Here is a 16,681-nt window from a genome sequence, read left to right as displayed (position 1 = left end):
ACATTCAATACGGAAAAATGCCAGGTACTCCACCTCAGGAAAAAAACCCCTGCAGCATGCTTATAGGCTTAGCAGTGCTATGCTCACTAGCACCATAGCTGAAAGGGACTTGGGGGTCATGACTGACCACAAGATGAACAAGATAAGCCACCAATGTGATGTTGCAGCTGGTAAAGTGAACAAAACTCTGGCTTGCATCAATAGATGCTTCTCAAACAAACCTCAGGATGTCATCCTCCCACTGTACTCGGCCTTGGTGAGGTCACAGCTGGAGTACTGCATACAATTCTGGGCTCCACAATTCAAGAAGGATGTTGAGAAACTTGAGAGTGTCTAGAGGAGAGCCACATGCATGATCAGAGGGCAAGAGGTCCTTATGAAGAGTGGCTGAGAGCCATGGGACTCTTCAGCCTGGAAAAGCACAGGATCAGGGGTGACCTGGTGGCTGCCTATAAGTATATAAGGGGTGTGCATCAGGATCTGTGGGAACGCCTGTTCACCAGAGCACCCCAAGGGATGACAAGGTCCAATGGTCACAAAGTCCTCCAAGACCATTTTAGGATGGACATAAGGAAAAACTTCTTTACTGTCCGAGCCCCCAAGGCCTGGAATAGACTCCTTCCAGAGGTGGTGAAAGCACCTGCTCTGGAATCTTTTAAGAAACGTTTGGATGCTTATTTTGCTGGGATCCTTTGACCCCAGCTGACTTCCTGCCTGTGGGGCAGAGGGCTGGACTTGATCTTCTGACATCTCTTTCAGCCCTAATGTCTGAAATCTGTTAAATCTATCGCTGCTTAAGAGAGACACCATGAGCCTTACATTTTAAAGGCACTTGGATGCTATTCTAACCTCCTCCTTCTTATCTCAGGTGTACACACACAGTTGAGTCCAGCCTATCTGAAGCCATTCTCTATATTTTTATCCTCCAGCCAGGAGACCACAATAGATGATTGGCAGCACCTTTATATTTTAGTGGGTCTACAAAGTAAACATACCTTGTGCCTTTCAATATTTTCAAGTAGGTCCAGGTCAGTCATGTCAGACACCCCACCATGCAGGATGAGGACTTTTTGATCAATTAAGGTAGCCAGCGGAAGCCAACAAAAGACATTCTGTATCATCTTCAGGATTTTCTTTCCATGCCCCTGGAGAGATGGGGGTCAAAAGAAGAAAGTGAAGTGCCAGCATTACACAGCATGTTAGGCAGGAGATGATCTGTGAGGCCAGCTTACCTTATATTTTTGCATGACTTCCTTGGTAAAACCATAGCTAAAAGCAAACACAAAAGATGGTTTTAAAGAGTGCCTGTTAGGTGCAACAACTTTGCATTTCAATTATTCATGCATTTTGAGCCCATACCGTAAGTTGACCATATGATCTTCATGGTTTCCTCGATTTAGATGAACTTCCTTTGGGTAAACCAAAAGGAAGGCAAAGAGAATGATCAGGATCTCAATGGAGTTTTTGCCTCTGTCCACAAAGTCCCCATTGAACACGTAGGACTTCTCTGGAGAAGGAAGGCCGTTCTACAAAACAAGAAATGCAGTCAACTTCTACAGGACAAAAGGACCATATTTCCCCTATAACTCTTACGCCTATCTAGGTTCCAGCCATCCTGATTTATAGCTTCTTATAAAATACATCATGGATTAGAAACTTGACTGCTATCCTGGCAGAGTGCTCCACAGATGGTGAAATCCTATCCCCACTGACTTCAATAAGACTAAGATTTCACCCAGAATAAAATAGTACCCAGAAGGATAAGACAAGAATAACCTACCTAATCACACTGTGGGCCAAAATCTGCGGTGGTGCAAATTACTTCAGTTCCATTGGTTTCTACACCAATTTAAATAACCTAAGGGCTTTAGATCTTGCACAATATTTATTCTTTTAATCTCCTCTCATTTGACAAACACGGCTATGTCAGCTCAGTAAGTGAAAAATCAGTGACCAGCAAAGCTGGTTTCATATTTATTCCTTATAACAAATGTTCAAGTGGCACTCTGGAAAGATGGACTCTGATAACAGTAGCATCTAACATCTGATTTTCCAAAAACAAGGGTATAATCTGCAGTTTAGAGAAGCCTTTTATTGCTAACCAAGCTCAAGTGGAGAATTACACTTTTAAGGCCTGGCCCTGCAAAATACTTTGTTACATCCAAAAGAACTGCTCAGATGCATAAACAGGGCAGGATTGGGCCAGTGTAAGTTAGCATAGAGCATACATACCTTATAAAATATCAGAAACAAATCATCCAGCTGTCCATGCAAGTCTCCTAACAGGCGAGAAGAGGCATAAAAGTCAAATGTGCTTTCCCCCTTACTAACATTTAATATAAAGCAGTGCCTTTCATGTCATTTTTTTTCAAACATGAATAACCATTTAACGTCCCCTTCTGTAAAATGGCTCCTCTTTAAATCAGTAGTTCCATTTACCCCAATATGTAAGCTGTTGGCATCAGAAGTGTTTCTAGCTTATAACACCAGGGACTGAACTGACATTAAGTAGCTGCAGAACAGGGAGAATACAGATACTAACTCCTCCTGCATTTTTGGGCAAAATCAAATTTGGAACAGGATTGAGAATGAGACTTTCCATCGTTTGAGTTTGATGTGGCAGTAACTTGAATATGGCAGGTAAACTCTGATGACCACCATAACATTCCCCTTTAGAGATGGACACAGCAGTACCACAATACATGGGCCCAAGCTAGATCAACCTTTGGTACAGCGACATAGTGCCATTTATTTCAGAGGGCTTACATGTGTATCACAGAGGAGGGGATAAATTTACCTACAATAAAAAAAGCACCCAAGCTAGCTGAAACTTCTATCTGCTTGAGTAGTCTTTTTCTACCCATACTCACCGCATACAGTGACCTCCTCACTATAGCAAGTGGAGACGTGATTGATGTTTGGCAGCTGCTTGAGGTGCTTTCTGGTTTCATGTAGGAGCCTTAAGACATAGTGAGCGTGCAACTGCTACTAGGAGAAATGAAGGGAATTAGAGTGGGAAGTCAGAGCATGGTGCAAACTCTGAACAGCCATTCAGCTGTCTCTAGGAAGACCTTGCGCTCACAGACTTCAGCTCAACAGCAGGAAGGAAAGGGCTTTACTGAGTCCATTGCAAAGTATTAGCATGGCATTTCCATATAGAAAGGGTCTCCTATTTGTCCATCTGATTACCATGGGCAAGGCCCACCTGGCTAACTTGTAGCCCCTTTTTACGGGGGCTAACAGACAAATGGAACAACTAAATTCTTGGGACAACTAATGAAAAAAAACAGGATAGGAGTGTTGCGTAGGTCACAGGGTTAAAACGTGAAAATAAGAGTGCCTGAGGGGGACACCAAGCAAAGCTGCCCGGGCTGCACCCACCAGTTCTCAAAGGCATCCATAGAAAGGGTCTCCTGAAGAGGCAGTGTTGGTAGTGAGTATCTAGGGGGGGTTAGAGGGTAAAAAGCAAAATGGACTTAGGTACATGGGCCAGCTCAGCAGCAACAGTAGGAGCCAAATTCTGATCGGCTAGCCATGATTACCTAACATGGGGGTAACAGGAGGAGACAGGTTTTCAAAAGAGCCTTTCAGAGAACAAAGGGGACTGAACAGTTCTGAGCTCTCGGCCTGACAGAATGAGCAACCAGGAGCCCGCTAGGATACAGGCTCAGGAGGGAAAGCTTATTTTATTATTTATGGTTTGTATTTCAGTAATCCCTATGGGTTTCAGCAGAGAGCAGGGCAGCTAGCCTCTCTACTGAATATAACAAATTTACAAAGTACACCGGGAGGCAGAAGGAAGAGAAACACAGAATTCTGAAACTTCGAAAGGAAGTTTGTATAAAAATTAAATTCAGTCTACTTTTTCAATTTTTAGACTGTTATCGGATATAATGTACACTTTTTGAAAAAAAACAAAACATTCCAACAAAATAACCAAAACAGAAGGTTGATGCATCAATTATTTTGATTCCTGCCCTGCCCCACCCCACTCAAAATTAGTCCAAACTCAACGTGTTCCCTTGAAAAGCTCTAATTTTAACAAAGCAGCATTTCCCGATTGAAAAATATTGTTAGCGGATTGTTTGCCAGCTTCGCATACTAATCAGCTGTTGGTATCTGTCCTAGTTTTATCATGTTTTTCAACAAGAGCTGCAAACAAGTACAGGTATCTGTTTCTTTGCGGTCTCCTGTCATCAGCCATATTTAACACATGTCCCATGGAACCCACCACCATCTTCCAGACAAACAGGACGGATTTCTCTGTGCAGATATTCTTGAAAAAGAGGACTTTACTAGTGACACAAGGCTTCTAAGCCATAGGCACATGTACATGGTGTAACAGGGTGGTACCAGAGCACCCCCCCGCCAAATTCTTCATGGTGCGCTATTCTAGGGGCAGTTCACATCACACTCGCCCACCATGTCTTGCTGTTAATAAGAACATGTAGACTGCAGGAGGCTGCCCTGATCTTACTGTACTGACCACTCACCTTGTGGTCATGGTCTTCAGGGCCAATTACATGGCCACATACCTCCCCTACACCATGTCCCAGGCCTCGCAGATGGCATCCTACTCTTCATGTCTAGCTCTGGCCCCTCACTGGCCCACGCTCTACTCTCCGGCCCCTCACTGGGATGCCCCCTAACTCAGGGCCTTCACTGGGCTGTCCCCAGCCCCTCCCCAGGGCTGCACTCTAGCTCAAGACTCTCACTCTTTTCTCCCTGAGTCTTCTGGACCCTGTGTGGTCCAGATGGTCTTCCTTATCTAGTGCTTTTCTGTTGGGGTGTGCTCCTCCACGGGGTAACCCACAAGGCAGTGGGGACTAAGGTGTTCCAGCACCCCACCCTTGCCTCTCCTGGAGGGCTGCAGGCATGGCATTTCATGGAGGCTGCCCCCCCATAAGCAGCTCCACCACACAAACCACCTCCAGTAGGGTGCAGATTCAGGTCTTACCCAGTTTTAGGTCTTACCCAGGACAATATCAGGCCTAACAAATCTCCCCATCCTCTTCCCCTAGAGGTTCTGCACCTCCTTGGGGCTGGTGGCTGGTGGGTCCTCTGGCCCTACCTCCATCTCACATCTCTACCTCTATCCCTAATTCGCACTCAGACCACTTATCTCTGAGCCTTCTTCCTCAGATGGCTGAATCAGCCATCGTCATCTAAGCTGTACTTGCTCTGACCACCAGCTCTCAGCTGTGGTCCCTCTCCACAGAGACCACTGGCCTCCCCAAGGCCCTGACCCTGCTAACAGGCTAGTCAAGTGGCCAGGCCCTTCACAGCTCTGGCCCCAGTTTGCACCCTTTGGCCTCTCCTATGCCTTGGCCCCAGCATGGGCCAGTCGAGGTCCTTGGAGTCAGTGTACTGGCTGTCAGCCCCCTCCTTTCCATGGGTCCACCCTCTCGGGCCCCTTCATGCAAGTCTCTTCTTCTCTCTACAAGGTTCAAAGCACTCTAGGATCATGCCACTCAGCCCCTGTCTTCTTTACGTTTCTCAAGGCCCCTCACGGGACCTCCTCCTGTGGCTGGCCCCATTCTCTGGGTACACCCAAGCTTTGAACCAGATCTCAACTGTTCAGGCCCTCCCTCCAGGCCCACTTGATCACTTTGTAGACCGGATGACTCTCAGCCCTTCTCTTTGTGTGGGCCTGGCTTCTTTAGGCCTCTGTGTACTCAGCCCTCTTTTTCCCAGGCGGTCCAGCCTCTCTGGGTCTCTATGCAGACAGCCCCCTTTCCCTCAGGGCTCCTCTGGTCTCTCACCCAGTACCACCACCACTCAGCCCCCTCCAGGGCTCTGGACCCTACCTGGGTCCCCAGGAACCCCCTCCTACCCATAGTCCCTACTTTAAACCTCTTTAAACCTCAGATGGCATTCAGGAGCTGCAGTCTTCTGGCTGGGTGGTGTTGCTCCTCCAGCTCCCCAGATATTACTACCCTCTTGCTTTCAGGGTCTGGGTTTATGCCCTGTCTCAGCCCAGCCCTCCTCCAGTCTGGCGCTCTCCCTGCAGTCATTTGGCCCTCCTGATCAGCCTCACCTGCCAGCCCCTCGGTCTGCTGACTCCCTGCTTAGGCCCGACCCCACCTGCTCTGCAGTTTGCCTGACTCCTGAAAGCAGCAGGCATGCCAAGTGGTCTGCCACACATAGGCCCAAATTCTCTGCTTGTGCAGCAACATTAAGTTTCCATGAACCATGCCTGTATTTACACTAGCCAAGAATTTGGTCAATAGCCTTCACAATAATCACGGGTGGAAGCTGTGGACTGATGGAACAAAATGGTCAATGACCTGAAAAAATATCCCCATGGCAAGCTCCTGATCATGTGTTTAGAACAGGCGAGGTGGATCTCATCTTGGAATCTTCCTCCAAAGAAGGATGATTTGTTTTGGGCTACTTACTTGTTTCTGTTTGAATGCTTCCACTAAGGCAGCAGCATGATCAGGTAGGAGTGGGAAGGAAAGATGGGGTCCAGTGTAGGAATCCGGCACTTCAACAGAGTCATAGTCACAGAACTTTTCCAGCTCTGACTCTCTGTAATTTTCTTCCTCTGTGAACATGCGACTAATGAAATCCCCTAGGTGGAGTAAAACCAGAGAATGCTAATCAGGACTAATGGATCATTTCAGTAACTTCCTAAAGATCACTTGGCCTTGGGAGGGGGAAGCTAATTAAGAAAGACCTTTTGCACAGGCTGTTGTGAAAGTGCCAGTGGAGTTGTTGATGCCTTGATTCTGCATTAGGCAGTAGAAGGCCTGGGAAACGATGAGGTGTGAGCAAGGCTCAGTACTTGCTGTGGCAAACACAATTGCAAGGCCCAATATTCTCTACAGATTTTGGTGAAGCCAAGTGGCAATTTTTGTATTCTTGAAAAATCTGAGATTTCTTCTTGAATTGCATACGATAATGAATCATGGAACAATAATACAGCACTTCTCTTTTGGAACAGAATGGTTGGGGATATTTTCTCTGGTATCTCTAACCCAATAAATGGTGGATGCCAGGGAGAGTAATGAATAGGGGACAGATCACTCTAGAGATACCCAGTTTTATGCTCTCCCTATATAGCAGGGGTGGGCCAAATATGGCCTGTGGGCCAGATCTGGCCTGGCAAGGAATTCTGTTTGGCCCACAGCAGGTCCCTTGGCCCTGCCTGGCAGTAAGTGTAAGCACTGTAAGTGTGGGGCTGGGGCCCAGGGCCTGGGGCAGAGCCACAATCTTCTTGCACATCCCTGCCTGCAGAATCAGCACTCATTTTAGGGACATGCAGGGAGCAGATCATGGCTCTGCCTCAGGCCTCAGGCCCACACTGTCACTGCTCTGCAATCTTGACCCTGGCCTCTGCCCTGGCCCCCCACACTGTCTGGCACCTCCGGCAGTGGGTGCAGGGCAGACAGGTCTGGGCTGGATAGGATCAATTGTACCCCCTCCCCCTGCTGTGCCAGTACCCCCTGCTCCCCTGAACCCACAAAAGCTCACTAAAACTCCTTAAGTGGTCCTCCATAACAAATAATTGCCCACCCCTGCTATATAGCATCCACTTCTGGCACTGTTGGAGACAGGATATTGGGATAGATGGTCTGACTCAGTATGGTACTTTTTATATTTATGTATTATTCTGAAGCAATATTCAATTTCTTTTACACTGTGCCTCAGTTTTCATTGTGGGACAGATTTTACATTGAAAATTACATGATAACTCTTTGCATTACCATATCACCTGGAAACCCTACTCAGGGAACAGGATAACATTGTGCTGGGCATGGTATAAACATGGAACAAATGTGGAATTTGTTGTGGGAAGGGGAAGGCAGGAAGACAGATTTGGATAGGTGTGTGAGTAAGGGAGGCAACCTGACAGGGAATATGAAGCACTTTAGTGGGATGTATTGGCTTAGCTGATCAATAGTGAAATAGCTAATATGGATATGTCACCATTAGAATTCAGGGTTAATTTGGGGTTAATAATCAGGATAATTTGGTGAGTTCACAGCTCTCAGCACTATTGCTTCAAGCTATCTGTAGATTCAGCAAGACAGCTTAATTCATGTTTTGAAGGTTTTCTTCGTACTTTTAAAGGAAGCGCAGATTCTAGAACACAGTTCTCTAATAATGAATTTTGCAGTTGCAGAATCATGGAATAGTTATTACTGTGGCTATCCCTGAAAACAATAAACCATTTTCTAATAAAAGCGTTATGAGCAGGCATTTTTATTCGCTCTTCCCTCTCCTAAAGGAATTGCAGCTGCTTCATTCACCCCTTCAAGTCCTAAGGCTGCAGCAGTTTGATTCCCTACCCTAAACTGCAGAGACCTTCTATAGTAGGCATGGCCTTCTGGATAACATCTGGGTAGGTTGTCCTTTGGATTCTTTTAAGGCAGGTGCAGGCAATTATTTTGGGCAGGGGGCTGCTTACCGAGTTTTGGCAAGCTGTCGAGGGCCACATGGGTAGCTCCACCCCTTGACAGATGCCCCACCCCCCCGGTCACCATTTTAGGTCTGGAAATCCCACTCCCTAACCCCCAACCAGAAGTCCCTCCCTTTACCCCCAGAAGTACTCCTTTCAGCAAGGGGTTTTGCCATCTCCAAACCAGAACAATATCAAGTTATATTCTAAAAAGCGAACATCTAAAACATTAATTAATTTGATTTAAAAAAAAATTTTTGTCCTGGTTTACGTGTGTTCCTGTAGATAAACACAGAGGTGATTGTATATAATAGCTTAAAATGAAGCAATACTCTTGTATATTGTGGGGAGGGGGGTGGGTATAAATTTGTGGGGGGCTGTGGTTGTGTGGGTATGTGGGGGATGGGGAAGATGTGAGTGTGTCTGTGAGGGGTGGCTAGGTTTGGGGGATATGAGTGTGGGGTGAGGGAGCATGTGGATGTATGTGTGGATATGTGGGGTGTGGGTGGGTATGGGGTTTTTGGGGGGTAGTGTGTGGGGAAGGGTGCCTGGGATGTGTGAAGGGGTATGGGTGTGGGGGTCTGTGTGCATGGCAGTGCGAGGGGCAGTGTGGGTGTATGTGTATGGTGGGGTGTATGTGTGGGACTCGTCCTATGAATACACACACACACATATACACGTACAGAGACTCTCTCTCTCTCTCACACACACACACACACACACACACACACTGGGTTACCAGTGCAGCCCTGTACTCCTGGTCCAGCAACGCAGCTGGGAGCCACATGGTGCTGGAGCAGAGCTGGGGTAGCAAGGCAGAGTAATGGCTGGGCGTGGGGCAGGGCTAGGCTCCTGTCTCCTGCTACCAGCTCCCTCTGGGTCCTAGTGCCCCTGGCTCCTGTCAACTTTGACAGGTAGCCAGGGGCAGATAAATATTTTCTAAAGTTTTTAGGGGTCCCACGGGCTGGATAGAATAGCCTGGCAGGCTGGATGCAGCTCGCAGGCCATATTTTGCCCACCCCTGTTTTAAGGACATTCCTTAGACTGTTCAACGTTAAATTTCTGACTGATTAAGTGGGCAGCTATATATATAGCTATATTCCATAGCTATATATGGAATATACAGGCTTACTTTCTCCACTGCTTCTTGGTGTAAAGTGGTCCATAAGGTAATTGAAGAAGTTGTGAAGCTGTAGAAAACAAGAAAGGAGAACCTTATCATTCACTCTGAGACTCATTCCAGTGTATTAACAATCCGCTGCTGCAAAGCTCTTAATGAACATCCTCTTTGTATATGAACCTTTTCTACATACTTCACATACTGCACTATTTATATTGCATATAAGACTATACCAGTTCTCCTGGTAGAACCAAAAAAATGCCACAGTGGAACTAAACAGGTGTCTAAATATCCTTGCCCAGAAAGGGGCCAATAGAAAATAACACAATGGAGGACAGAATGACTGTACAATGCACAATATTATACTAGAGGGGGAAATTATTCACATGGGTTGGTTTGCTATTTAATGCTCTGATGTCTAAGGATCAATAGTCCATAACATTTTAAGAAAGGACAGGGTATGTACACTGCTCTTATTCAGACAAACATCCAATCCTAATTTGAATCTTGCTGAGCCACTTCTCCACTCCGGAGACTTCCTTTGGTTAACTGCATGCTGCACTAACACAGCATGCAGTTTGATTTTCTCCACCTTAAGTGAGTGACTGTAATATTTTCAAGCGCTATCTTGAATGATGGAAAGGTCAGCAGCAGCCTCTGGGTCTTTTCCCAGCCCATGTGTTTAACCCCAGTGTGACTACTTCAAAAGGATAGCAACACATACTGATCTCCTTGGCTGGGTACTAGGAGTACAAAAGTACTAAGCCCTTTACTGGGAGTACTAAACCCTTTTGAAAATCTGAAAAACCAAGAAGAAAAGGCCTCACCCAAAGCATGGTGAAGTCAATGGAAGTCTTTCCATCAACTCCCATGGAATTTGGAATGGGCTGGAGATGAAGCATGACCTAATAACTGATCATGGAGAGGACACAAAACAGAGAACTTTTCTCACTTGCTTTGGTTCTAACCCATTCTGTTTTTAAGGGCTTTTTTCCACTGAGTGGTATGTAAAAACAAAGAAATTATGGCGCCCCACTTTAATGTCTGCCCAGGCTTCCATTTTCCTATCAGGTACTCCTTATCTGATCCAGAATATTACACACACTAAGGAAAAAGCTACATTTCTTCAACCATATAAAAATACAATTATCTGTTTAAGGCATCTATGGTAAAGAATAATGGGGCAAGTTAGGGCCTTGTTACATGTTACACTTGGACTGCACTTAAAATGCAAGGGTCCAAGTGTTCAAGCAATAAAACACACGGTAAATGCAACTGTATTGCAGTAAAGTTAGGACTTTTCCAGGGAGGAATATCAGCTGATTGTCAGTCCCAGAACCACACCAAAGTCTTGAAATGGCTCTGGTGTGGTCCCAGAGCCTGTCACACCTTACATTTATAGGTTATAATAAACATTAGTGCATGACTGCTCAAACACATTCTAACTTTGACTATGGCATGGTAATGCTCACTGTGCTAAGAGTTCTGTGTAACAAAGCCCTTAGACAAAATAAATTAATTTGGCTTTCCTCCCAGTATTCATAGCCCCTCAGAAAAGGATCTCCGAACTGGGGCTAGGAAGGCTGGCTGCAGTCATCACCTTATACCTATACTGACATATACATTCATTCATGTCAATATGCATCTACATCGGGGAGGGCAATTATTTTGCTTGGAGGGCTGCTTAGTGAGTTTTGGGGATCTTCTGAGGGCCACAAAGGTAGCTCCTCCTCTTGGCAGTTGCCCCACCATCTTGGGACTGGAAGTCCTGCCCCTAACTCCTATCTTTTGCCACCAGAAGTCCCTCCTTTTGCCCTGCAAAAATACTCCTTTTGGGAGGGGTTGGGTGTGTTATCTTAGAACCAGAAAATAAACCAACTCATATACTAAAAGTCAAACACCTACTATAACTATAACATATTTTAATTTTATTACAAAAAATATTTTTGTCATGATTTGTGTTTGTGTACTGTATACTGAGAGAAGCTTTCCTATCCAGTAGCTAAAGAAATGATCTGGAAATGTCTACCCCAAAGGTGGCAGCTCAGTGATAGACAGGATATGTCAGGTAGCTGTTGCCTACTCAAAAGGAAAAGATGTGAGAAAGGGAAGTGGAACAGCTCACGAAGAATTCCCTCTCTAAATTTAAAACAAAGTGATGAAACTCAAAATACGCAGATTACTCACTACACTTCTGCTTGATCTTATGTCACGCTCTCCCTTGATAAATACCATTTCTTCCCTTCTACAAACATATAGCAGGGCCTTGTGTTCTGTCTTCAGAAAGATTGAACAAGTGACTCACCCAAGGTCACACAAGACTTTTCAGAGATTGGGGAACTGTATCTAGCCCTGTGCTGTAACTCCAAGATCAGCCTTCTTTCCAGAAAAGGGGGTTGTCAGAAAAATGCCACGTGCCTCCATGGCACAATCAGTTATGTTGACAATCAAGGACAGAAGTTTCCAGCATTTCTGTCTCCTTGTCTTCCTACCTTGATCTGATCCTGCTCGCAGGAGTACTCAATGGATTGGAAGATTCTCCAGGTGCATCTTCGGCGCATTTCTAGCCGGGCCATGTAACGCCGGTACCACCTTTGGATGAGGACAGCGGCCTTGAAGGCTGTGACATGGAGAGCAGAACAAACAACTTAGCTGTCTTCTCATCATCAGTTGAAATGCTTTTCATGCAATCCTAGAAAAGCAGGAGTGGAAGGGATCTCAGGAAGCCATCTAGTCCAGCCCCCTGCTCAATCCAGGGATGCTTTCATTTAAACCATCCAAGACAAGTGTTTGTCTGGCTTGCTCTTAAAAACTGCCAATGGTGAAGACTCCATAGCTTCTCTAGGTAATCTGAGTCAGTGTTTAACCACCTTTCTAGTGAAAAAGTTCTTCCTAATATACAAACTAAATTTCTCTTGTTGCCATTTAAGTCCATTACTTTGTGTCCTGTCCCCTGCAGCCAGGGATAAATAATCTAAAACTATAGGACTATCTATAGGACTCTTTACCCTGTCAAAAGAGAAAAGTCAGACTTCACTGAATCAGTGATTCTCAAAGACACTTCTATACTTCCCTCTGGTAGTGGCTTAAGACCTCAACATTAGTGATATTTGTATTACAATGGTGTCAGAAGGTTTAGTCAAGCCCTTCCTGAAAGTTAGACTGACAAATTTACACCATATTTTGTCTCTCTCAAGCAATATTACATTTCTTTTATAGACCAAGGGGTAAAATCCTTGGGGAAATATGTGACTTGCCCAAGGTAACAAAATGATAATGTGGCAGAGCAGGAACTGGACCAAGGCCAGAACTTTGTTTCAGAACCTTTATCAACCCTGCATCAAGTCAAATGCATGCCGGGCTGGATTCATAGAGATCTACACAAGTGGAACTGTACCATTTTTAGTTGGGATACAGTAGGACAAACATGGAACGATGCTGCTGCTTTAAACCTTCCTTTGTGGACATATCCTGCCCATCCATTCTAAGATGAGCTTCCTGGCATTTCTGAAGCAAGACAGCTTTCTCATGAGACCCACTAGGATCAACACAATAGCAGGGCATTGGTTTGAAACATACTTTATGCAAATGAAATAGTCCAGTAACATATTTGTATTGGTAGACCGTAGCATCTTATTTTCTTGTCCAGCAGTATCCCAATCAGCAGCTGTCCTTTGCTATACTAAAAATCCAGTTGCAAGGGAAACACACGCAAGTCACTACTAAGACAACCTTAGAAAAAGAACTCCCATCATAAGCAACCAACCAATCATTGCCAAAGCCGTGGTGAACAAGTCAGCTTTAATCTGTGCCTTAAAAAGGGTTACAAAAGTAAATGACATTAGACAGTGAGCTAAAATGAATTCTAGGAGTAAGAAATGTGCTTTGAGAATCCCCTTTTGCCCATGCCAAATCCCAAATCTAAGGTCTGTTAGTAACAGCTTCTTAGCTGATCTCAGGTGCTGTAGTGAGGTATTGAGAGGGACAGGGATTTCAGGTTGCTAGGACCTACACCATGCAAGGATTAAAGATCAAACACCCACAGGTGGATTTGCACCCGTAAGTGCAAAGGAAGCCAGTGGATCCTTTGGACTGTTGGTGTAATACACCTCCTACATCCAGTCTGCAGGCAACAATGTCCTGCAGCTTCCTGGGCTTCTCCAGATTAGGCCCACATAGAGCACACTTCAGCAACCCCAGCTGGCAGGAACAAGGGCTGGGACATTTGTGACACATTACACACTTGAGAGAAAATATCTTGATCATCAAACCAAACAGAGGGGAGAAGGCATTTCCACCCACTGCACTACGTCTGAGGGAGCACAAGTTCTCTTCAACCATGGACCCTCATGGACAAGAGATGGGTTCATGCACTCACTGATGGGAGTGGTGCCTTCCCTGCCAACCTCTCCAGAGTCTCTCCCTAGGCGACCAGCATCCGTTCTGTCTTGTTGGGTAGCCTTGAGCCAGCTTGTGCTCCTTCTCCTGGTCTGACATGGGGGAAGCGAGGACGCCACCCTGTGCCAGCCTGATGCAAAGGAGACACAGATTTACCCCATCAGTATCCTGATGGTGCTGCAGCCCTAACCCCCTTGCTGTCTCCTGTTGTGTCTTTATGAATGCACCAACCAGGAGCCCAGGCAGAACAGAACCATGGGGAACCCCGGAAAATATTCTTCAGGAGGTGAGGAGTCATTACTCACCCCCATCCCCATCCTCACCCCCACCTCCACCCTCATCCTGCCCCCAGGGGCCTCTTTGAGGAAAGCACCCAACAGCTGCCCTGGCAACTTCATAGTCCAAACAAGCAAGCCCCACCTTACAGATATAAACTTGCTAATGCTCACAACACCATGAGCATGAAATGAGGTCACCATGAAAGTGGAAACAGAGCATTTAGGTGAAGCCACAAGATCATACTGCAAATTCCTGGCAAAACAGGGCTATCACATCCCAAGAACTGAGATTATGTATATGATAATGCACTCACACACAGACACACAGACACACACACACTTTTCCTTTTTAAAGCTCTGCCATCAACCCACTTGAACCTCCATAATCCATTATGCCCTTTTAACTTGGCTCTGATTCATAGATTCATAGATGCTAGGGTCGGAAGGAACCTCAACAGATCATCAAGTCCAACCACCTGCCTAGGCAGGAAAGAGGGCTGGGGTGAGACAACCCCAGCCAGATGCCTATCCAGCCTTCTCTTAAAGTCCCCCAATGTAGGGGAGAGCATCACCTCCCTTGGAAGCCCATTCCAAATTTTGGCCACCCTTACCGTGAAGAAGTTTTTCCTGATATTTAGCCTAAATCTGCTCTCTGTCGGTTTGTGCCATTGTTCCTTTTTACCCTAAGAGGCGCCCTGGTGAACAGAGCATGTCCGATCCCTTAATGTGTTCCCCTAATGAATTTGTAGGCAGCCATAAGATCACCTCTCAGCCTTCTCTTGCGAAGGCTGAAGAGGTCCAGGTCCCTCAGTCTCTCCTCATAGTCCTTATCCTGTAAGCACCTAACCATACGAGTGGCCCTCCTCTGGACCCTCTCAAGTCTGTCAACATCCTTCTTGAAGTACAGGCACCCAAAACTGGACACAGTACTCCAACTGCGGTCTGATCAATGCCACATAGAAGGGAAGTATCACCTTGGTTCTATTTGTCATGCATCTGCTGATGCATGATAAAGTGTGGTTAGCTTTGCTGATGATTTTCACACTGACAGCTCATGTTCATCTTGGAGTCCACTGTGACTCTGAGATCCCTTTCTGCTTCTGTGCTGCTAACAGAGTCACTTCCCAGCCAGTAGGTGTGCTGGATATTTTTGCACCCTTGGTGCAGCACTCGGCATTTGTCCTTGTTTTGTACTGCATCACTATTGTGTACTGTCCACTTTTCCAACCTGTCCAGGTCTGCCTACAATCGTTCCCTACCCTCCAGAGTGTGCACTTCACTCCATAATTTAGTATCATCCACAAACTTGGGCAGAGTACACTTCACACCCACATCCAAGTCACTGATGAAGATATTGAAGAGTACAGGTCCAAGGACCAAACCCTGTAGGACCCCACTACCCACATCCTTCCAGGTCAATTCCGACCCATCTACTACCACTCTCTGGGTGTGACCACAGCCAATTTGCCACCCACCAGACTTGTAAACATCTATGTCACAGCCTCTTAATTTATTTATGAGTAGGTTACCCCAGGTGGGGTAGGGGAGTTCATGTTAAAGGACTTCAAATTAAGCAATGTCCTGAAATGTGAAAAACAGAAGACCCCTTTTCTTAAACCTTATAAGGCTTACGAGGAAAGGAATCAAATTCACAGCCAGCTAAGCACATACAATCTCATTTATGTCAGGTGATTTAGTTTAATTCATGCCAATGATAAATATGGTTCAAAGAACACTCGAGAATCAGTTGAGAAATAACTGGGGTGTGATTCTAACATGAGGCAGTTACAATCTGATTTGAGAAATAGCAAGAAAGAGGGTGGAGATGGATATGAATAATACAGAAACTAAATCTAATTTTCTCTTCTAGTCTGCTAGGAAAGCACTTCTGGCTGTTGATCCTGTATATGCCACTGCTACTAACCAAGCGCAGGAAGTGGGGAGGAGGAGGACACTTCTGTATTTTAGCCCCAGTAGCTGAAAGGTTTAGACACTTACCCAGAAAACAAGAGACCTAATTCAGGAGCATCTTAAACTTGTCTCTCTCTGACTTCTCAGCACAGTGCTTTAACATTGCAGGTTAGACATTATTCAGCTCCTCTTTTGAAGCTGACCACCAGCAACTGAAAGAGGGAGATGTATAGGACAAGAAGGAACAGATCTAGCTGGAGGGTCTGTGGCTCAATAGGATGGATCTACTCTGGAAAGGAGCAGGTTTTGGACCTTTGCTCTCAACGGGGTGGACAATTCCCCACTGCTCTCCATCCATTTTATCCGATATTATTAAATACATGATTCGGCCGCTCAGCTTCAAAAGGTTAGAGAGGGAACTATAAAATGCCTGACCCGTGCTCTGGTGGTTTGAGTGCTGTGAGGTTCAAATGTTCTGGATAAGAGAAAACCAGGCTCTCCCACTTCCTGGAGAAGTGCCTAACCACATGGTTATTGGGGTTAAAGTATGGGAGGGTTGCCCCCCTCTTG

The 16,681-nt window shown here is 45.7% G+C and overlaps 1 protein-coding gene across 1 annotated transcript in view; it reads right to left on the bottom strand.

Moving 5' to 3' along the window:
• The window catches only part of PPEF2 (protein phosphatase with EF-hand domain 2), a 44,365-nt gene that overhangs the window by 18,466 nt on the left and 9,218 nt on the right, over positions 1 to 16,681 (bottom strand). Inside the window, exons 3-10 of the mRNA XM_025192079.1 lie at positions 12,017 to 12,144; positions 9,537 to 9,594; positions 6,399 to 6,574; positions 2,871 to 2,985; positions 2,233 to 2,279; positions 1,360 to 1,526; positions 1,233 to 1,269; positions 996 to 1,145 (exon numbers count right to left, since the gene is read on the bottom strand). Coding sequence (XP_025047864.1) covers positions 996 to 1,145; positions 1,233 to 1,269; positions 1,360 to 1,526; positions 2,233 to 2,279; positions 2,871 to 2,985; positions 6,399 to 6,574; positions 9,537 to 9,594; positions 12,017 to 12,144 — 878 coding nt within the window. The remainder of the gene's footprint in view (positions 1 to 995; positions 1,146 to 1,232; positions 1,270 to 1,359; positions 1,527 to 2,232; positions 2,280 to 2,870; positions 2,986 to 6,398; positions 6,575 to 9,536; positions 9,595 to 12,016; positions 12,145 to 16,681) is intronic.

Source organism: Alligator sinensis, unplaced genomic scaffold (assembly GCF_000455745.1).
Source record: "Alligator sinensis unplaced genomic scaffold, ASM45574v1 scaffold803_1, whole genome shotgun sequence".
Taxonomy (NCBI): Eukaryota; Metazoa; Chordata; order Crocodylia; family Alligatoridae; genus Alligator; species Alligator sinensis.
This window is presented reverse-complemented; position numbering and strand designations above follow the sequence as displayed.